The sequence below is a fragment of the Mya arenaria genome, chromosome 1 (assembly GCF_026914265.1).
Source record: "Mya arenaria isolate MELC-2E11 chromosome 1, ASM2691426v1".
Classification (NCBI taxonomy): Eukaryota; Metazoa; Mollusca; class Bivalvia; order Myida; family Myidae; genus Mya; species Mya arenaria.
In genome coordinates this window covers 56,932,805-56,950,275 of record NC_069122.1, presented here as the reverse complement: position 1 = coordinate 56,950,275, position 17,471 = coordinate 56,932,805, and the positions used below count along the sequence as shown (strand labels likewise).

At 33.3% G+C, this 17,471-nt stretch overlaps 2 protein-coding genes across 2 annotated transcripts; both read left to right on the top strand.

Moving 5' to 3' along the window:
• The first annotated feature begins 4,480 nt into the window (after nt 1-4,480).
• Nucleotides 4,481-9,264, top strand: LOC128228156 (uncharacterized). The gene is made up of 5 exons (XM_052939312.1): nt 4,481-4,527; nt 7,768-7,815; nt 8,058-8,090; nt 8,388-8,587; nt 9,260-9,264. The coding sequence occupies exons 1-5, from the start codon at nt 4,484-4,486 to the stop codon at nt 9,262-9,264; spliced, it is 330 nt and encodes a 109-aa protein (XP_052795272.1). The 5' UTR covers nt 4,481-4,483.
• Nucleotides 9,265-10,705: 1,441 nt separating this feature from the next.
• On the top strand, nt 10,706-12,271 carry LOC128228148 (uncharacterized). The gene is made up of 4 exons (XM_052939300.1): nt 10,706-10,846; nt 11,093-11,308; nt 11,527-11,608; nt 11,797-12,271. Exons 1-4 carry the CDS (start codon nt 10,706-10,708, stop codon nt 12,225-12,227), a joined length of 870 nt encoding a protein of 289 aa, XP_052795260.1. The 3' UTR covers nt 12,228-12,271.
• Nucleotides 12,272-17,471: the final 5,200 nt, after the last annotated feature.

Below are 17,471 nucleotides of genomic sequence, written 5' to 3'. Positions count from 1 at the left end.
ACTAGCATATTTGCTGTTAATGCCGCTCGCTTGTCATGCTTTAAAGTGTAATACACTGAAAATGCTAATTTTAATGGGGGCTGGCGTACCAAATTTCAGCAGATCGCTTTATACATATGAAGGTACAGGTGCTATGAATAAATTGGAATAAACAGGCATTATTAAGAGATACTAATACTTTAACACTAACGTCACATGAAAACATACTTTGTAACATACCCAGTAAATTTACATTTTACTGACCGTTCCAAGGCTGTAACTTACAATTCTTGATAAACACACGTAGTTTTTTATAAATAGTATGCATGCACTGTGCTGTTTGTGGAGTTTTGTGCTGTTCTTCTATGTTTCTTGTTTGCGATTTTATGTTCTATGTCTCTGGCGTTTACCCAGCGCCATTAAACCGGGTTTATTTTTAAACCTTTTGCTACTGAGCTGGTTTCTGCAGCTTTTTGCATAAATTTTTAACACATTTAGTGAATTTTTAAAAAAGGGCTTTCTATGTAAAATCGAAATAAGTGTTTCTCGAATAATATTCAAAATTTGCTAACCGATATTATTCTTCAATTGTAGCTTTGAACTCTTTGACAGAGTCTAATTGGGAGGTATGCTTATTTTAAGATTTATTATTGTTATGGGACCGAGCCTTTCAGGAATACATGCAACTGCCATTAAAATGAATATGAAAGAAGAAAATAACTACTGGCGGCTGCTTCTTGCAAACTACTGCTTTTTAGCTCAAGGTGAGCTATTGTGATCAGTCTTCACAGGAAGCTTCCTTAGGTGGCCATCTACAAAAATACAACAAGGGGTCACGATTGATCAACAACAACAAAAGGCCGACTTCCTGTTTTGAGTCAGTGTTAAATGTTTTTCTTAAGGTATATCTATCTGTTCACTGTCGCTCTCAGACTCTGGATCTTACGGTATTTTCTAGGGGCGAAATCATGCTCAGTGCAGCCGAAGGATGTTTTGTTGTTGAGACAGCAAATAAGTTTCATATTTCAATCTGCTTTAATTGTTCAGGTTTTTATGGCCGATGATCTGAGCTATTTGATAAGGTTGGACTCCTTTATCGTTCAACTTTTGGACAAGCCTTTCCTGAGCATTATTTTTTAAAAGAAAAATGGAATTGTTGAACTGATGAAGGTAAACTGAAAATTGGTTAAATTCAAAATGCTTGTGCATACATGTACGCGGTTACAGTTTGTAGGTAGAAATTATCTATCAACTCTATTACTAGCACAAGTGGCCAAGTAAATATTCAACCGATTCCTACCTAATGGGTTAATTGTAACAGTATGTTCCATGAAATATCATATATCATACATAAATTTGTAAGGTTTTTTTTTTTCTTTTTTAATAGTTATTATCAATTGCATAAAAATGTTTGTTTTATTAAAACTATTACATACATGTATTTTTTTCAAAGTCAAGGGAAGCAAATCTTGTAAAAGATGAAAAATAGTCCCGAGTTGTCTGTACAGAGCGGAATGATCAAGTTGTTATTCGCCAATATTTTTCAGTCTTTCACCGATATGCATGAAATGAAACAGACGGAACTCACTGCATATAAACCAAGCGGAGTGCATCCCAATGATACACATACTCATAAATTAAGTCAATCGTGCATATGTTTTGAGGGGGGGGGGGGTAAGGCGTAAGCAGACTGGCCATGCTTTCTTCACTAGATATATTTCTTGAATTTAGGAATGTTTTTAGATAACTTTTTAAAGGCATTGCATGTCCAAAATTACTTGTCTTTGTCCACAATATCACACATCTACAATGGTCCAAAGTAAATGTTATTATGTTTTCTATTTCTGAGGCATGGACAAGGTCTTTACAAAGTTTTTCAATACGATTTTCTATTTCTGAGGCATGGAAAAGGTCTTTACAAAGTTTTTCAATACGATTTTCTATTTCTGTGGCATGGAAAAGGTCTTTCCAAAGTTTTTCAATACGAGTTGATCTGTTTCAAAAACGCATTGAGAGTGATGCATATGTCATGACTGACAATGGACAATTGCAACCAAACAGAAACTGGTGTTTCATACTTTGCATCTAGTTGTTCTTCCGAAAGACCTCCCTTTCTAAATCAATGCATATCAAACAAAACACAATTTCACCTTGGCAAAACGGATTTTTTACAGTTTTCTGTTAGAACCTCATATCCTATTTTAGCCGTCTGTTTCGAAGAAAAAAGTAGAGGTTATGTCGTAACCTTGGTGTCGTCGTTTTAAGCATCACAGTGAAAACATCATAACTATGATCCTTTCAAAATATTAACTTAAACGTAGATGAATTTTGCTTAATCAAAACAGTAAAAGCCTTCAATGAGTTTATCTTGTACAAGAATGTTCAGAGGGTAGTCAAAGCAAAATAGAAATACAATTTTTAAGAGCATAATTTTAGCGTTTTACGCAATAACAAGGAAAACAATATAATGAAAAAATGAAATTGTTCTGTTACACTGTTACGCTTGTTCTTCTAATCTACTTTTAAAATTGATGACTTTCAATGAAAACAGGCGCTGATAATAGGGGATATGTTTTTTACATCCTTATTGTACGACCTTAATAGTTTATGCTCTTTAATGGACGTGTCACTGTATTCAAATCAGGTGTTCAAAGATTGCGTTGCTGCTGCTAAGGATGATTTGGAGGCACGCGGGCCGTTCTTCGGAACAAATCTGGCCATGCTCAACTGACTTCCAACACGCATAATACATATTCGACATTGCCCAGAACTTGTGCCAGCCACACCACATTCGTCAGATGGGACCTTTGTACTCCTAGGTAATACGTCACACTTCAATATAACATCCTTTCATTTAACAACAATACTTTGAAGTATGACAACCGTTGCGTCAAAATAAATGTTTGTGCTTTCATACGGTTGTCATGTGGCAGATTCTTCCTTTATATAAGTATATTTTCCTAACACAGTTTCTGACTATATAAAAATATGTTCATGTATTTACAGTAAATGTCATTTAATCGAGTTTTGTGTCGACACCCTTCCCATTTAGTACACCTACCTGAACGACGAAACCCAGATGATAGTGAAGAATTGAGCTGGCATAAACCGGCTAGGTGCAGTTATCATGTTTTGGATAATGCTCTTGCAGAGTTTTGGCAGAGGGAGGGAGTCACTACTTTTCATGTGGCTGTTATTTACTTCTTCTGTTTGAAGATGCATTTAGATAGTGTGATGTTATTTTATGTGACAGCTATCGGAACAGATGCAAACACGTTAAGTAACGCCCATTAGTTGTACTTATTGAAATCATTATAAAAAACATTATTTAAACTATAAACGCAATCGTATACGACTTACGTTCATTATTGTGCTTTGACTATCTATATTTGCAGACAATTTGCGATAAATATTTTATTCCCAATCTTTATCTTATATCGTAAAACCTAGTCGTGATTTTTTATCCGTTTATTGGAAAACTGATAAGGAATGAAGTGGATGTTTTCATATAATTACATTGTTATCTGACGAAAATTGCCGATTTTAATTGATTGAAAGAGACAAGCATGCAACATAGATAACATTTGAAAACTGTTTTTTAAATATATATCCAGGTAAGCACATTTTTTGTCAAATATTGTTAAACTGTTTTATTAAAGGAGATAATATAAGTTTATATTTTCATTGACTGACAATTAAAGGTTTTACCAGTGCTGTTTTAAAGATATTTCTTTTACATTGCTATAATGTATGCACTTTGAAGAAAGCGTTTTGAGTTAACACAATATTTTGCTTGAACTTCTAAGGCACGTTTTTTTTTCTTTGGACCCGCGTTGCCATTGGCATATGAAAAGGCGGTTCACGTTAAGCCCAAAATCTAATTTCTCCAGATTGCGGATAAGAGACATACACTGATAGCTCATTATTGCCTGTAATGTTCAAACGACAATTTGTACAATATTATATGTATTTGGTATGCCAGTATCAATGTCACTTTAATACAATCAAAAGATATATTTGGGCATGCGTATAGCCTTTAAAAGAATGGTCCTTACGATGTGTGTGTGTCTGTCAGAATTGTGTTGTATTCAGGACACGTTATGAAGATGTCTGCCTAACAATGGCTTCTTTAAACCAAAATTTAAATCAGCCCGTCTTTTACCAATAATAAACATGTAGTTTTTGACCATACAAACAAACTACGTGAACGCTGAAGGCATTCGATAAACGTTCGAGCTGTAAAACAAACGACTGTAAAATAAGCTATTTGATTTGAGTTTGTAATAAGAAACCCTATCAGCTATCAGCTTGTTCAGACTGCATAATTGTGCGTTCTATTCATTCGAGAGGATTAATTATCTAAAAACCTGTGCTTTAATAGTAGAACACTATTATCAACTATGCTACATCTAGTGTCGTTTCGTTCCATGTATTTTCGATATTGATATTATTATATATTTTATTTTTATGTATTTGTTTAAGGTTAAGGTAAAAACTACTCATCATGGATTTTGAAGAGAAGCGAAGGATGTTCGAGAAGAAAGGAGGGTAATGTTAACGGTTTTCATTTCGCTAAAGTATTTGACTGCTGATAAGCCAGTATTAATTACATTCATATTTCCTTGAACTGTTTTATTTTTTTTATTTTTAGGGTCTTATGGTCGTTATTCTTTGTCGATTGAAGCCAAAGCAAGCGCGCTAAATTCCCCGTGGATTATAGCTAACTTTTAAGTGACCGTGTTTATGCAGTTTCCCCAACATTAACCAATAACGATATTTTTGGCGTTATTTTGTATCTCGTTTTGTGTTTCATTGCTTGTATCATTAGGCTATTTAACAGGAATTTGGTAAGTTGTAGGCTGATGGGCTGGCAAAAAGTGTCTATAGTTTTACTTGTGTAATTTTTAAACATGCTTAAGAAGACGGAGATGAAATTACTTCGGCTAAATATGCTTATATAATCTTCAAGTAAGATGTGCGGTATGTGGTTGCAATGTTTACTAGCTAATGATTTATCCGGGTGCACTTAAAAACGTAAACCTTGGATTTTATTTAAAATAAATGTCACTTATTTAAATTGTGAAACTCACAGAGCTTTTCTCATATCTCATTCACATCAATCTCGATTGCACTTAACAGCACGCAATTTTGAACTTTTATACTCTTATCTTAGGTAGTATTTGAAGTTCATGAATATAGTGGATCTCCATGTACTTGAAAAAAAAATGTGCATATGTTCAAACATGTTTTTCACATAATTAATGCTTTTATATTATCATAACTCTAAGATAGCTTTATCGTCAAAGCCGGGGACTTTTATGCATGGGGCATTGCAAAGGGATATGTGAGCAGAAGGAGCAATTTGTTTAAACAACGTTTCATATATTTACACACAGACATTTTTCACCACTATCCATGATGTGTGTGACCGTCAAAATCAATGAAAAAATAAATTAAAATGTAAAACAATGACGATAACTCTCAGGTTGCAAAAGCAATCTCATGAAAGGTCTCTATAAACTCTTTATATACCAAGTTTGCTCGCAATATGTCGACCCTTACTTAAGTTATTCAAAACCAACCATGTTTCAATTAATAGTAACTTTGACCTTGACCTTGATCCTAGGGACCTCAAACGCAATTCCATGAAAGGTCTCCATAAACACTCAATAAACTCTTCCTATATACCAGGTTTGGTCACTATATATCAAACCTAGCTAAACTATTTGATACATAAAGTGACTTTGACGCTGCCCTCCCACCAGCCCGCAAAAACAATGACACAATTTAAAAAAAATGTCAATCAAGGGCCATAATTTGTATTAAGGGTTTAAATAGAGTTATGTAACTTTATGGTAAAATGGTTGTCATTAATTGTGCGAATTATTAAGTCAATTGAATGAAGGGTAAAGAAGCTTTTTTATTGAAATCCAAACTTGACCTTCAACTTCCAACGTGTGCTGTTCTATGTTTCTTGTTTGTGTATTTTTGTTCTATGTCGTTGGCGTTTGCCCATTGCCACAAAACCGGGTTTATGTTTCAACTATTTGCAAACATGTTTCTGTAGCTTTTTGCATATATATTCAACCTAAACCTAAAACTTTAACCTAAGTTCCTAAGTCAATCAGGGGTCATATTTTGTATTAAGGATAATATGGAGTTATGTAACCGCATTGTGCGATGGTCCCGAACACTTGTGTGAAGTATTAAGTCTATTGAATGAAGGGTATAGAAGTTATTAATAAATATCCCAACCTGCCCTAAAACTTTAACCTAAGTAACATAGTCAATCAGGGGATATTATTTGTATATAAGATAATATTGAGTTATCTAACCTCAGTATGTGATGGCCCTGAACAACTGTGAGAAGTATTAAGCCAAATAAATGAAGGGTATTGGACTTTAAAAATCTCAACTTGCCCTTAAACTTTAACGGGACGCCGACGGCAACGCTTGGGATAGTAGTAAAGCCCTCCTTATTCTTTGATTAGTCGAGCTAAACACAACATCAATATATTGAACATTTTAGTTCAACTGCAGTTTTATAATTACCACTAGAAAATAGGATTTCGATTTACTTCCTGGTTACGGAACTCTCATTTTATGACCATCAATCAAACCTTAACAGCGGTTTTGAAAGGAGAAACCTGCGTACTATCATAAGGTGGGCTGTATTTAACGATATATTTGATCAGTGAGTCGATATATTTGATCAGTGAGTCGTTATCAGTTTTCCACATAAGCCTTAAATATCAAAGTAAGAGTGTATACGAAATGTATTAAAAGGAGCAAAATTCGTTGCTTTAGACCAAGAAAACATTTTCATTGTTTCTTAGTAACGTGGTTTGTAAAATAAGTACAGGAAGCGCGAAATGTTATCTCATATTTCATTGTGCTTAATATAAAATCAATTTTACACATTCATAAGGTCAAGATACGACATTAAAGTTATGAAATATAAACTAATATTGACACAAAGCTTCACAAAGTTTACACGAAAGCTAGAAATATAATTGCTTTTAAACATCTAAACAAGAAAAAGTAAAGACAAAAAAAAAATTCTCAATAGTGCAACGAGAGTTGTCAACATTTCAATGCTAATTTTTAATATACTTTTAAACAAAAGTATCTGTCCCGACAGCAGTTTTCGTTTTTGGGCATAAGCGTTATAAAAAGCACAAAAAACTCCCTTTGCAACCAAACTTTGTTTCTTTATTTGTGATACAAAGTATCCAAGTATACAATGCCGATTGTGTGGTTTGACCAGCTAGGAATGCATTGGATGCCAACAGATCTATGATCAGAAGTGAAAAGGTCTTAATAATGGTATGCTGATACTTTTAAATATGCACTAGTTACAATTCAATCATGTGTTTTTGGATAGAAAATCGAGTTGAGATTATACAAAATGACGTGGGTTTGAAAAAATAAATGCGGTGGTGACTCAAAACCTATTTTTTGGCCACAAATGAGGTTTTCCTATTTCCATTTTGTTTTAAGAGCACCGGTGCGCATCCTACCGTGTTAAATGTATTCATACACTAGATATATCATGTTTTAATTCAAAGCTTCTCCATCCTATACTTAAAAATAATTCAAAGTGCTTACCCCTAATTTTGTTTTCGAACAAAGCAATCGAATATCATGGACATTCAGTTTCGAGTAATGAAAGCGTGGATAATGCTCTGCAGTTAACGAACTCCAGTTATACATGAAAAACCTTCTTTAGCTTGATTAATGAAATTGTTTCATTACTTTGCAAATTTAATATTTCATCTTACCTTTAAGCAAAGTACCGATACCCCAACTAGAGTCACGTGGTAATAAAACGGCCAGGTATGTTTGACATAATGAATTATGCATACAAACGCAATGTAAAACAATAAATTGAATTATGCTAGTTTAGTTAATTATCAAAGCTCTGTGAATGAAATAAAGTGTGACAACAACATACTTTTAACTGTTTTTGATGACATATTCACGGCAGTTCTGAAATTGGCAGAAGCATGTTTGCAAATTGACCGTCTAGTATATCCTGATTAAACTACGAAGTCGATTTCCTCCTTTTCTTATTTCAGTGCCAATGCTGTTAATGTAAAGCTTGCAGAGAAGTAAGTAGTTCATCATGAAACACGAATCGTTTATTTTCGAGAAAACCTTTAAATCAACTTTTCATTAGATACTTACAGGTGCGATAAATAATCAGATAAGCTATATTTCATTGAAGAGATAGGATTTAATTATCAAAATCGTCTTTGATCAAGACGCTTTTTATTATTTTAATTCAAAACGACTAATACGGCAATGTTATCCAAATGTAACACTAAACGAGTTATGCAAGCTACTCCTTCAATGATAGAAACACGTAATTTATCAAAATGTGCCTACAACGAAACGTGTCATTCTAGGTACAAACTCTCATTGTTCGAGAGACCATTACCACTTATCGTCAAAAACGATGATGGTGAAGGAAACGCACTGTCTTACAATCATGATACCCTTGAGGAACTTAGCCAAATCGAGGAGCCATTATGTGTCATAGCTGTAGCTGGATGTCTGAGGAGTGGAAAATCGTACCTTCTTAGTCGCCTTGTACAGAAGTGTGGCCGTAAGAAAAAACTACTTAGTGGTAGAAACTTAAATGTTATTAGTTAAATGCTCACTGTGCTCACCGGATATCCAATTGCGATGATCATATGTTACTGAATGAGAGGAAAATATGATTTTGTTGACTGATCTGACATGTATATTAAAAAATAGTATTTGTTTAATTATATCGTTGATATTCATGGATCAGATGAAAGTTTATTTTAGTTCAGGAGAGTGCTTTAATGTTGGACACTCAGTAAACGCACAGACGCAAGGAATATGGATCATGTGCAGACCTCATCCGACTCAAGAAGGGAAAGTTATTGTTTTTCTCGATACGGAAGGAATCGATGATCCAAAAAAGGTTTGCCTGATTAATTACAAAAACAAATGTTTTCTGAAGCCTCAAGCCCAAAACTTAAAAATCAATACATATAATTGTTTCTCATTGTTCTCATGTGCATACAACTAAATGTGACATTTTTGTTTGTCAGAGGATCTTTAAATACTTCATCAGAAGGAATGGTTTCGATTGAAGTTGAAAACAAGCCCATGTTTTCCGGTAAATGCCCATTGTCCACATATCGTTATATTACTTCGGCGCAATTAATTAGCAATCAGCCGTTCCAAGTTCTTTACTACGCAGGTTGCATTCATTGCATTTCGTAAAACTTGTGTAATGTAATTGCAGGTTGAAATTCAAGAAGACACTTGGATATTCCTTATTGCAACGTTGATTTGCAATGTTCTTGTTTACAACACAAAAGGCGTCTTTGATGCATCAAACATGAGCAAATTTCAGTAAGAAATTTCGATTTCACTTTGGGCTACGTTTATTCAAAAGGAATTGTATTTTAGGAAGAGCAGAAGCTAGTAAATTTTAATTGACATTAGTTGTCGTTAAAATGAGATTTTCACGCTTAAACGTAGGAAACATTTTTGAATATCGCTAAGTATCATTATATATATACATTGATTCGATTACAAAATGAGTCCGTCAAATTCAATTTAATCAAGGCATCAAACTAGGACATGCGGTGTTTGTAAGTACTTTAGGCAAATGCAAACAAAGACTTGGTTAAAGTCGGCCTTAATTAGAGTAATATCATAAATAACTACATTGTTAAAATACACTGTTGGCTGTTAATATGTGGTTTACAGGTTTCTTAAAGTAGTTCAAAATAACGTGACGGTTGCAAAAGATGAATGTGAGGATGACAGTTTTCTTGACTTCTTCTTTCCAAATTTCGTTCTCGTATTACGAGACTTTACACTGATTTCGGATACATCTTCTAAGGAACGCCTTGAAAACCTATTAATGTACAAGACGGAGAAATCAGACAGTGTGAAGAAGTACAACGAACCAAGGCAACTTATTCGAAGATATTTCAAGAAAAGGACATGCTTTGAAATCCCCATCCCATGCATGAAGCCCGACCAATTGGAATCAATGCCGGATTCTAAGATTAACAAAGACTTTTTGCAACGGGTGAACGACTTGCACCAATACCTTTGTGAATGTAGCCCAAAGAAACTCAAATCAGGAAAGCCGTTAAACGGAAGAAGTATATAACAAATCAATTATCGATCAAATATAATTATTTTTATTTTACTTATTACTTTTTTTTGAAAGAATAAGGTTCTCGTTTCATTAAATATCTTTTTTCTGTTTTTAGGTAAAAATATCTTGTTCTGCTAAATTAAAGTGTTATATGTTAATGAAATAATTCGCTCTTAATACAAATCAAGTACAGAATGTCTTGAAATATGTTTTTCCCGAAATAAAAACAAAACATCAATTACAAAGCACATGCAAAGAAAAGGAAAGTTACACTTTCTGCAATCTAGATGATATTCCTTTTGTTTATGATTAGTTGACAAATAAGCCTCAAGGTTCTTAAACTAGTTTAAAAATAGATTTTAAATCACAAAAGATGCACCAAACTATGATTTTATAAAATAATAAAACTTTTTAACCAATGTTTGTTATATTCTAGTGCTGAGAACGATGATAATAAGCTACATGAATTCCGTGCGGGAAAACACGGCACCGTGTTTAACCGTTGCTATGAAACTGATGGCAGAAGAAGAAAACCAGTTTGCAGTACAGAAAGCGACAGAATGCTATCAAGAAGAAATGAAGAAAAGGATAAACAAACACATGCCAAATGAGGAAGGGCTTGAGAAATATCACACTGACTGCATGGACGTCGCTGTCAAGATATTAAAGGAACATATTGTGCTAGATGACGGAGATATATTTCACAGAAGAGCGGCAGTAAGTGTGCATTTGTATAAGGGACCTTACAAATTATTAGGCATTAGATCAAGAAGATAAAAACTGTTGGGATTACATTTGGTTGGACTATTTGATAGGAAAGTATAGTACACCAAGATTGTTATTTTACTAGTGTCAGTTTAATCTGACACATATGGTACGATGGAATATGAGAGCATGATAAACAAATGATTGAATTGTTTTATAAACATTTCATTTCCAAACGCCTTCTTTCGATTCTTTAAGGAATGTTTCGAAAACCATTTGCAACGATTCAAATCAATCATAGATAGAGACTCCTTTGCCAAATGCAAAAGGTCTCTAGACAAGCTGGATATGAATATTCAACGGAAAATCAGAGAGAACAAGTATGCTCATTCGCATGGTTACAGCGAATACATAGAAGACATCAATACACTTGTTGATGAATTCACAAAGCAAGAACGCTATCTTGGATCAAAGGTAAATATAATATGATACAAATTACAAATCAAATCTAAAGCGGAATCAAAATATTTTGTACAGCGTATGATTTCCTTTGCATTATATGTGTTGTACGTTTCCTCGATTATAATATTTGAAAATTGTGTCATTTGTGTTCATGCTTTTCTTATTATCTTAACGAAATACAATTTAATTATACGGCAACTTATTACGTTATGGCAATTTTATAATTACAGACAAGAGCTGCCTTGCAAGAATATATGGATGCAAAATTCGAAGAAGAGCAACTCGTATACGAAATGGTTAAGGACAAAATTGGTACGACCTATAGACCTGAAGCAAATATGAATTTGAAAAAAATACGATGATGAGAATGAACGCCATTAAGAGGAAAAGATAACTCAACCTTTAATTAATAGTGATTTAAACCTTAAGATTTAAACAGTTATACTATCTCAGCGTTTAAAAACCGGTCGTTTAAATTACAAACTGTCTTTTTATTCCAGATGCTGAGGGTGAACGTCAGTTACATCGGCTTTCAAATGGATCAGTCCCGATTCCAAAGAAATTTGCAGATGTTACAAAAGGGGAACAACCACCTGAACAGAAGGCCAGAGAGTCTATTGAAAAGTTAGAAATTAAGGGGCTTATGAGTATTGGATCACAATGCCTTGAGAACCTGGAATTGAAATTACAAGAAATAGAGCAGGCTAAAGCCGAGTTGTCAGAAGACAACACCTACTACAAGCAACTTGTAGCAGAGTACGACATCTGGAATAATATTTACAAACAGGCGCAATTCGCGAAAAATCAAAACACATTGAAGTCGATCCAAAAGCCAAAAGATGTGGAAAAACGACCGGAAAGAAGCTCTGGTGATAAGGAACCAAGACTGAAGAAGAAAACTTCAGAAAACCCCAAATGTCCAATTCTTTAAAAAAACAAACCCTCACACAAATATGTCATGATGACATAACTAAAAAACGTGAACCTGTTATAAGACATTGTTTAACCCTCAATGTCTACGGAATTAAAATAGTATTTAAATAACAAAATACTACAGTGGTTACTAATATTTATTTTAAAATTTGATTGTTATTCTTAAAGTAAGGGACAAATAATTCGACTACAGTTTCATGAATTTCGTTTCGTTGTGTGTTTATTTATACAATGTGTAGTTCCTATCCGCTTCTATATTATTAACACTTGTGAACATTATTTACACTCTAATTGAACAATAATCGGAAGTTTAACACCCTTAATATATACAACATAGGTGTGTGTGATTCCGGTTGTTTTTCAACTTTTAAGCTTTTTGGTAACAGTGTGTGCAATTTATTCAGAAAAAAGTGTGCATGTGCTTTTGTTTAAAACGGTATAATGATTTGAAAAACGGTATGTGCAAAACAGTACGTGTTTTGTAAAAAGTTGTTATCTGCTTATTTTTGTGAAAAGCGTTTTTTAGCAAAATAGTGTATGTGCAAAATGATTTGTTCTTATGAAGCAAAACGGTATATGTGCAAAACGGTATGTTCTTTTGTCGCAAAATGTTATGTTCAGCACATTGATATTGTACATTCCGGTTTGGCTCATTTCTTGACATGTTTTTTATAGTTTTATCTTGTTTTCAGAATAACTGTATTTAGAAATATAATAGTAAATAGAATAATAAAATATCATTCTTTGTGTTATTGATAGCCAAGATGCATTAAAGGTAATGTAACTTTGAACATGACATAAATGAATGCTTTTTTCATATTCGTACGAACTCTTTCCGAAAACAAATGTAAAATGTGACACAAAGGAAATTTTATTACATGCGTACATTATGACATAGCATTGTTTGATTTCCATTAAATATACTTCATTATAAGTGTAGATAACATACAAGAAAGGATTAAAGTGTACTTAAATACTACGCTAATATGTTTTATATTTACATACAAAAAAAAGAATATGACTGGTATTGGCAATGATTAATGTAATTGTTTTCAACATTACTGATTTTATTCAACGCTATATATGACTAATAACAGCAACCGTAACAATTAAGAAATGCATTCTAGATACCATAACACCATTTGAAACTGTATGTCCAGTAAGCTTTAATTGTTCGGGTTAACTCGATGCTTGCAGATACGTTAACCATTATTATAGTACATCGTCTAAACTAAGCTAATCGGTACCATATATTTCGCCAAGTATAATTCGATGTACTTGACCTAATGGGTTTTGTTTTATTTATTTTACGTCGTGCTGTCGTACTTAATGATCTCTATTCTGAGGTTTAACGATCAATTAAGTCGGTTTCAGTCATGAAAAAGAAATTAAACAAACTAATTCCTAGTCGCTGTCACTCCATTAGAATTGAAATTAAAATTTAATTGAAGACTCGGGCGTATGTGTTTGATTTATTCTTCAAGAATTTCAATCAATACATATATCGACACCTTTTGATTAGGTGGGTTAAACGCAATGCATTCAGCCAGGCATGTTAACAAAATTGTAATATGTTCTAAGCACGCTGGATGGTTGTCAATCGTCTGATGTCCCCGAAACACTATCGCGTTATGCCTCCCTTTGTACCGTGGGCAATTAGGCTACGAATTTCTCGTAATTTAGAGTAATCAATGATGCAGTTGCATTGGTTCCACAAAGAACCAAGGAATATGATTATCGCATGTGCAAAGACATAATGTTTGCCCGAAGAAAAAACCTACGGAGACAACATACAAAACAGATTATTAAAATATACACAAAAGTGATGTGTTTTTCATTATATAGTTTATTATATTGTCAAATTAACTTTCCCAATTGTACCGTTTTAGTACGTGTATTTAGATAATCGATATACCAATAAGATCTTTGTTTTATCAAATCATTGGCCGTTTTTTTTAATATGATCCTTCGATTGAATCTTTGTCTGAACAGTATTCTGGGGACCATTAAGTTCAAAATTATGATTAAAATAGTAAAACATTTTCAAATAAACTGCCTCTCTCTAAATAGTAAACTAAACCTACAGTAGCTGGCCATAATTGAGTCATCAACATGGCAGCCAAAACAAGCACCTGTTTTGAAACACTAAACTTCAGATCAACTGGATTAAACAAAATCTACCAAACTATGAAAACTGGTTAATATTTGGTAACATGGCATATACCGACTATCACTCGGCGAATTCTACAAGGAACGGAGGCATACAGGCTTTCTGTCAAGTGCACTGGTAGATCATTTCAAATTCTCTCAATTTCATCAATAGTTTTTGTTTTGATTTGATCAAATTTATCTTCTTCTTTTTTTGTACCCCACACATTTTCTAAGATGCTGATGTCAGGTTCCTGTGCAGCCCTTGCCCATGAAGTCGTAGGTATGTTCTCTTTGCCTCTCGAAAATGACACATTACTTGATTTCCACAGAAAGCAGAACCGGGAGTCAATCATTTCAGAATGTAGCCTTTTTCACAATGATAATCGAGCTAAATAAATTAGTATATTACACGAAACACAACACTTACGTTTATTAACATTTTGTTCGTCGCTGACTTATTCATCTGTTCCTGTTCATTTCAACTTCACGTAATGCTTACGGTATTCCTGTTCTTATCGATATGGTTGCATTTTATTTTTAAAGTGCCCATAGGCATACGAGGGGACCAAGGCCAATGCCCGCACGGATGATGGGCCGAATACCACACACTTACAAGGCAATTCCATATCCCTAGCTACATGCAATGCAGAAAAGTAATTCCCGGAATAGTTTGAACCAAACTATATGCCAAAGCATTTGAATTCCGTTTATAATTAGAATGAATCCTGAGGTAATATACATTTAGTGCCACCATATTATCACTATACTTTTAGTAAAATGTGTTTTTATTTAAATGGTGACGTCACACGAGGTTAAATGACGACAATATTTTGAAATATGTTCATAATCAATTCCGTTTCAATTCAGAAACTGATTCATATTTTAAATAATTACAACTTTGAGCAGGTGTGAGTAAATGCTTTAATCCTATTGGATAAGACAACCCATGTGACATTCATTCATTTCTACATAAAGCATTCCTGTATGCAAATCAGTTTATTAATATTCATTTCCGGGCTACTTTCCTTTTACAACATTTGACGTCACGTCATAGAAGGAAGTTGTTAACATGTGTAAAAAATATTTTGGGTTAAAATAAAGCAACAATTAAACAATAAACCTTTTAAAAATGTTGATCTTGTATTATTGTTTTATTACAAATGACAATAAATTGATTGCTGAAAGTTCTTCTGCAGCACAGAGAAAACATGGCGGATGATCTGTCAGATTTCACTTTTTTAAAGATCTTTTGGAAGTTTTGAGTTCTTTGTACCGAAATTGAGTGAGGAAACTAATGCTGCTGCTGTGATTTCTCACGAAATTAAAAGAACTGCTGAACATGTTATTTGATGACTTGTCCGAAGTTACAAATATAAAGTGAAAATGAAAGTAAAGATCTAGGTCAACAGCATAGTGAAAGTACTGACATGCCGACAATTTATGAATATAAACAACAGGGCAGTAGGCTTAGTGGTAAAACTATTGTCTTAGGCGAGAGATAATGGATAAAGATACATTTCAGAGTTTAAACAAGTCATCTTTAGGTAAATATTTTACGTGAAAAGTGCTATTAACCCGCTTCGAAATGGGGAAAAATGAGGAGTGGACAGCCATTACCTGTCTCATGTCTCTAAGACGATGATATATTCATACGCGAGGGAAGGCTACAAACTACTTGGAAATATCGAGTGATGAATTGCGGTTCTTTGATAATAGCAAAATAAAAATGATCTATTATTTTTTATAGTTGTAATTATAAGTAATGAACATTATTTTTCTGCGTTTCAATAATATATAGTGTCGGAAAAAAATACACCTAAGTTATACATACAAATTAGGTGTAATTTTCCCGACACTTCATACATCAATTAAACGCAGAAAAATAATGTTTAATTCTTAAGAAAATCATTTATATATTCCAGAGAAATATAATATTTTTTTATTAATTAAATGGAAAGTGAACTACCTATATAAACAGTTTCATGATTGAACAATACGTGCTAAAACGTTTTAAACCGTATATTAAGTATGTGATAAAACGGTTATATATTGATTTCAACAAACCATTGTATACCTATCTGAAAAACTACACAAACAAGCCCAGTAGCAACATTTTTTAAACATAAACCCGGTTTAATCAGGGTGTGGAATCACGTGACTTCCTTTGTATACATTTCTTAGTAATAAGTAATATTTAAGAACTCATATATATGCTAAAATGTTCCTTTCTTTCATTAAACGAATTGTTTGTAGAATGTCTTTTAGATCTTTTAAAGAATATCGATATTTCAAGAAAGGCTGTTGTTAACGTGAATTTTATATATGCTAGTGTTAACGCGAATTCTTCTCATAACATGCTTATTCTATTTAATAAGTTGTTTGTACTATACTCTCAGCTGTGACGATATTGCATTCGACATTGAACTATAATTCCAAATGATATTTCTTTCATGAAAATAATGTATATGCATCCATTTGATCGATTCCAAAATGTTAAATTTATGTTCTAGGTAGGCCGTCATGGTGATACGTCCAAATTATCCATTGTCCCTCTGAAAGACACGGATCTACCCCCATTTGTTTCACCAAATGTTGACAGATGGATAAATTCAATTGATGCAGTGAAGAATACATTCAAATGGAAGCCAAGATATACTCCAGCCAACTCCGTTCCATGTACATCCCCCGGTATAAGAAAGTCAACAGTCAAGAAATGATTGAACTACGTGTTTATGTACAATTAATCATTAAACTAATGAATCGAATAAATAAATGATTGCATTTGTTGCTGGTTGTGTCCATTTTATTTGTATGTGACGTCATTTTAAACTAGTTATATCTTTTTTATGTTATAAGCCAAACCCTTTGAGTGAAATGATTTTAAACGTCGCGCTTATAATGTAAAATTGATGGATGTAGTGGATGCAATAACAATTTCTTTGATATATTATATGTTTGCATATTACATAAGTAAAGTCATGTTGTTGTTTATATAAATATAATCATATTCCATTGTGGTTTGGCATTGCCTTTGTACAACTTTGAATGCATTATACATTGGAAATGTATACACAAATGACTATCTGAGTTT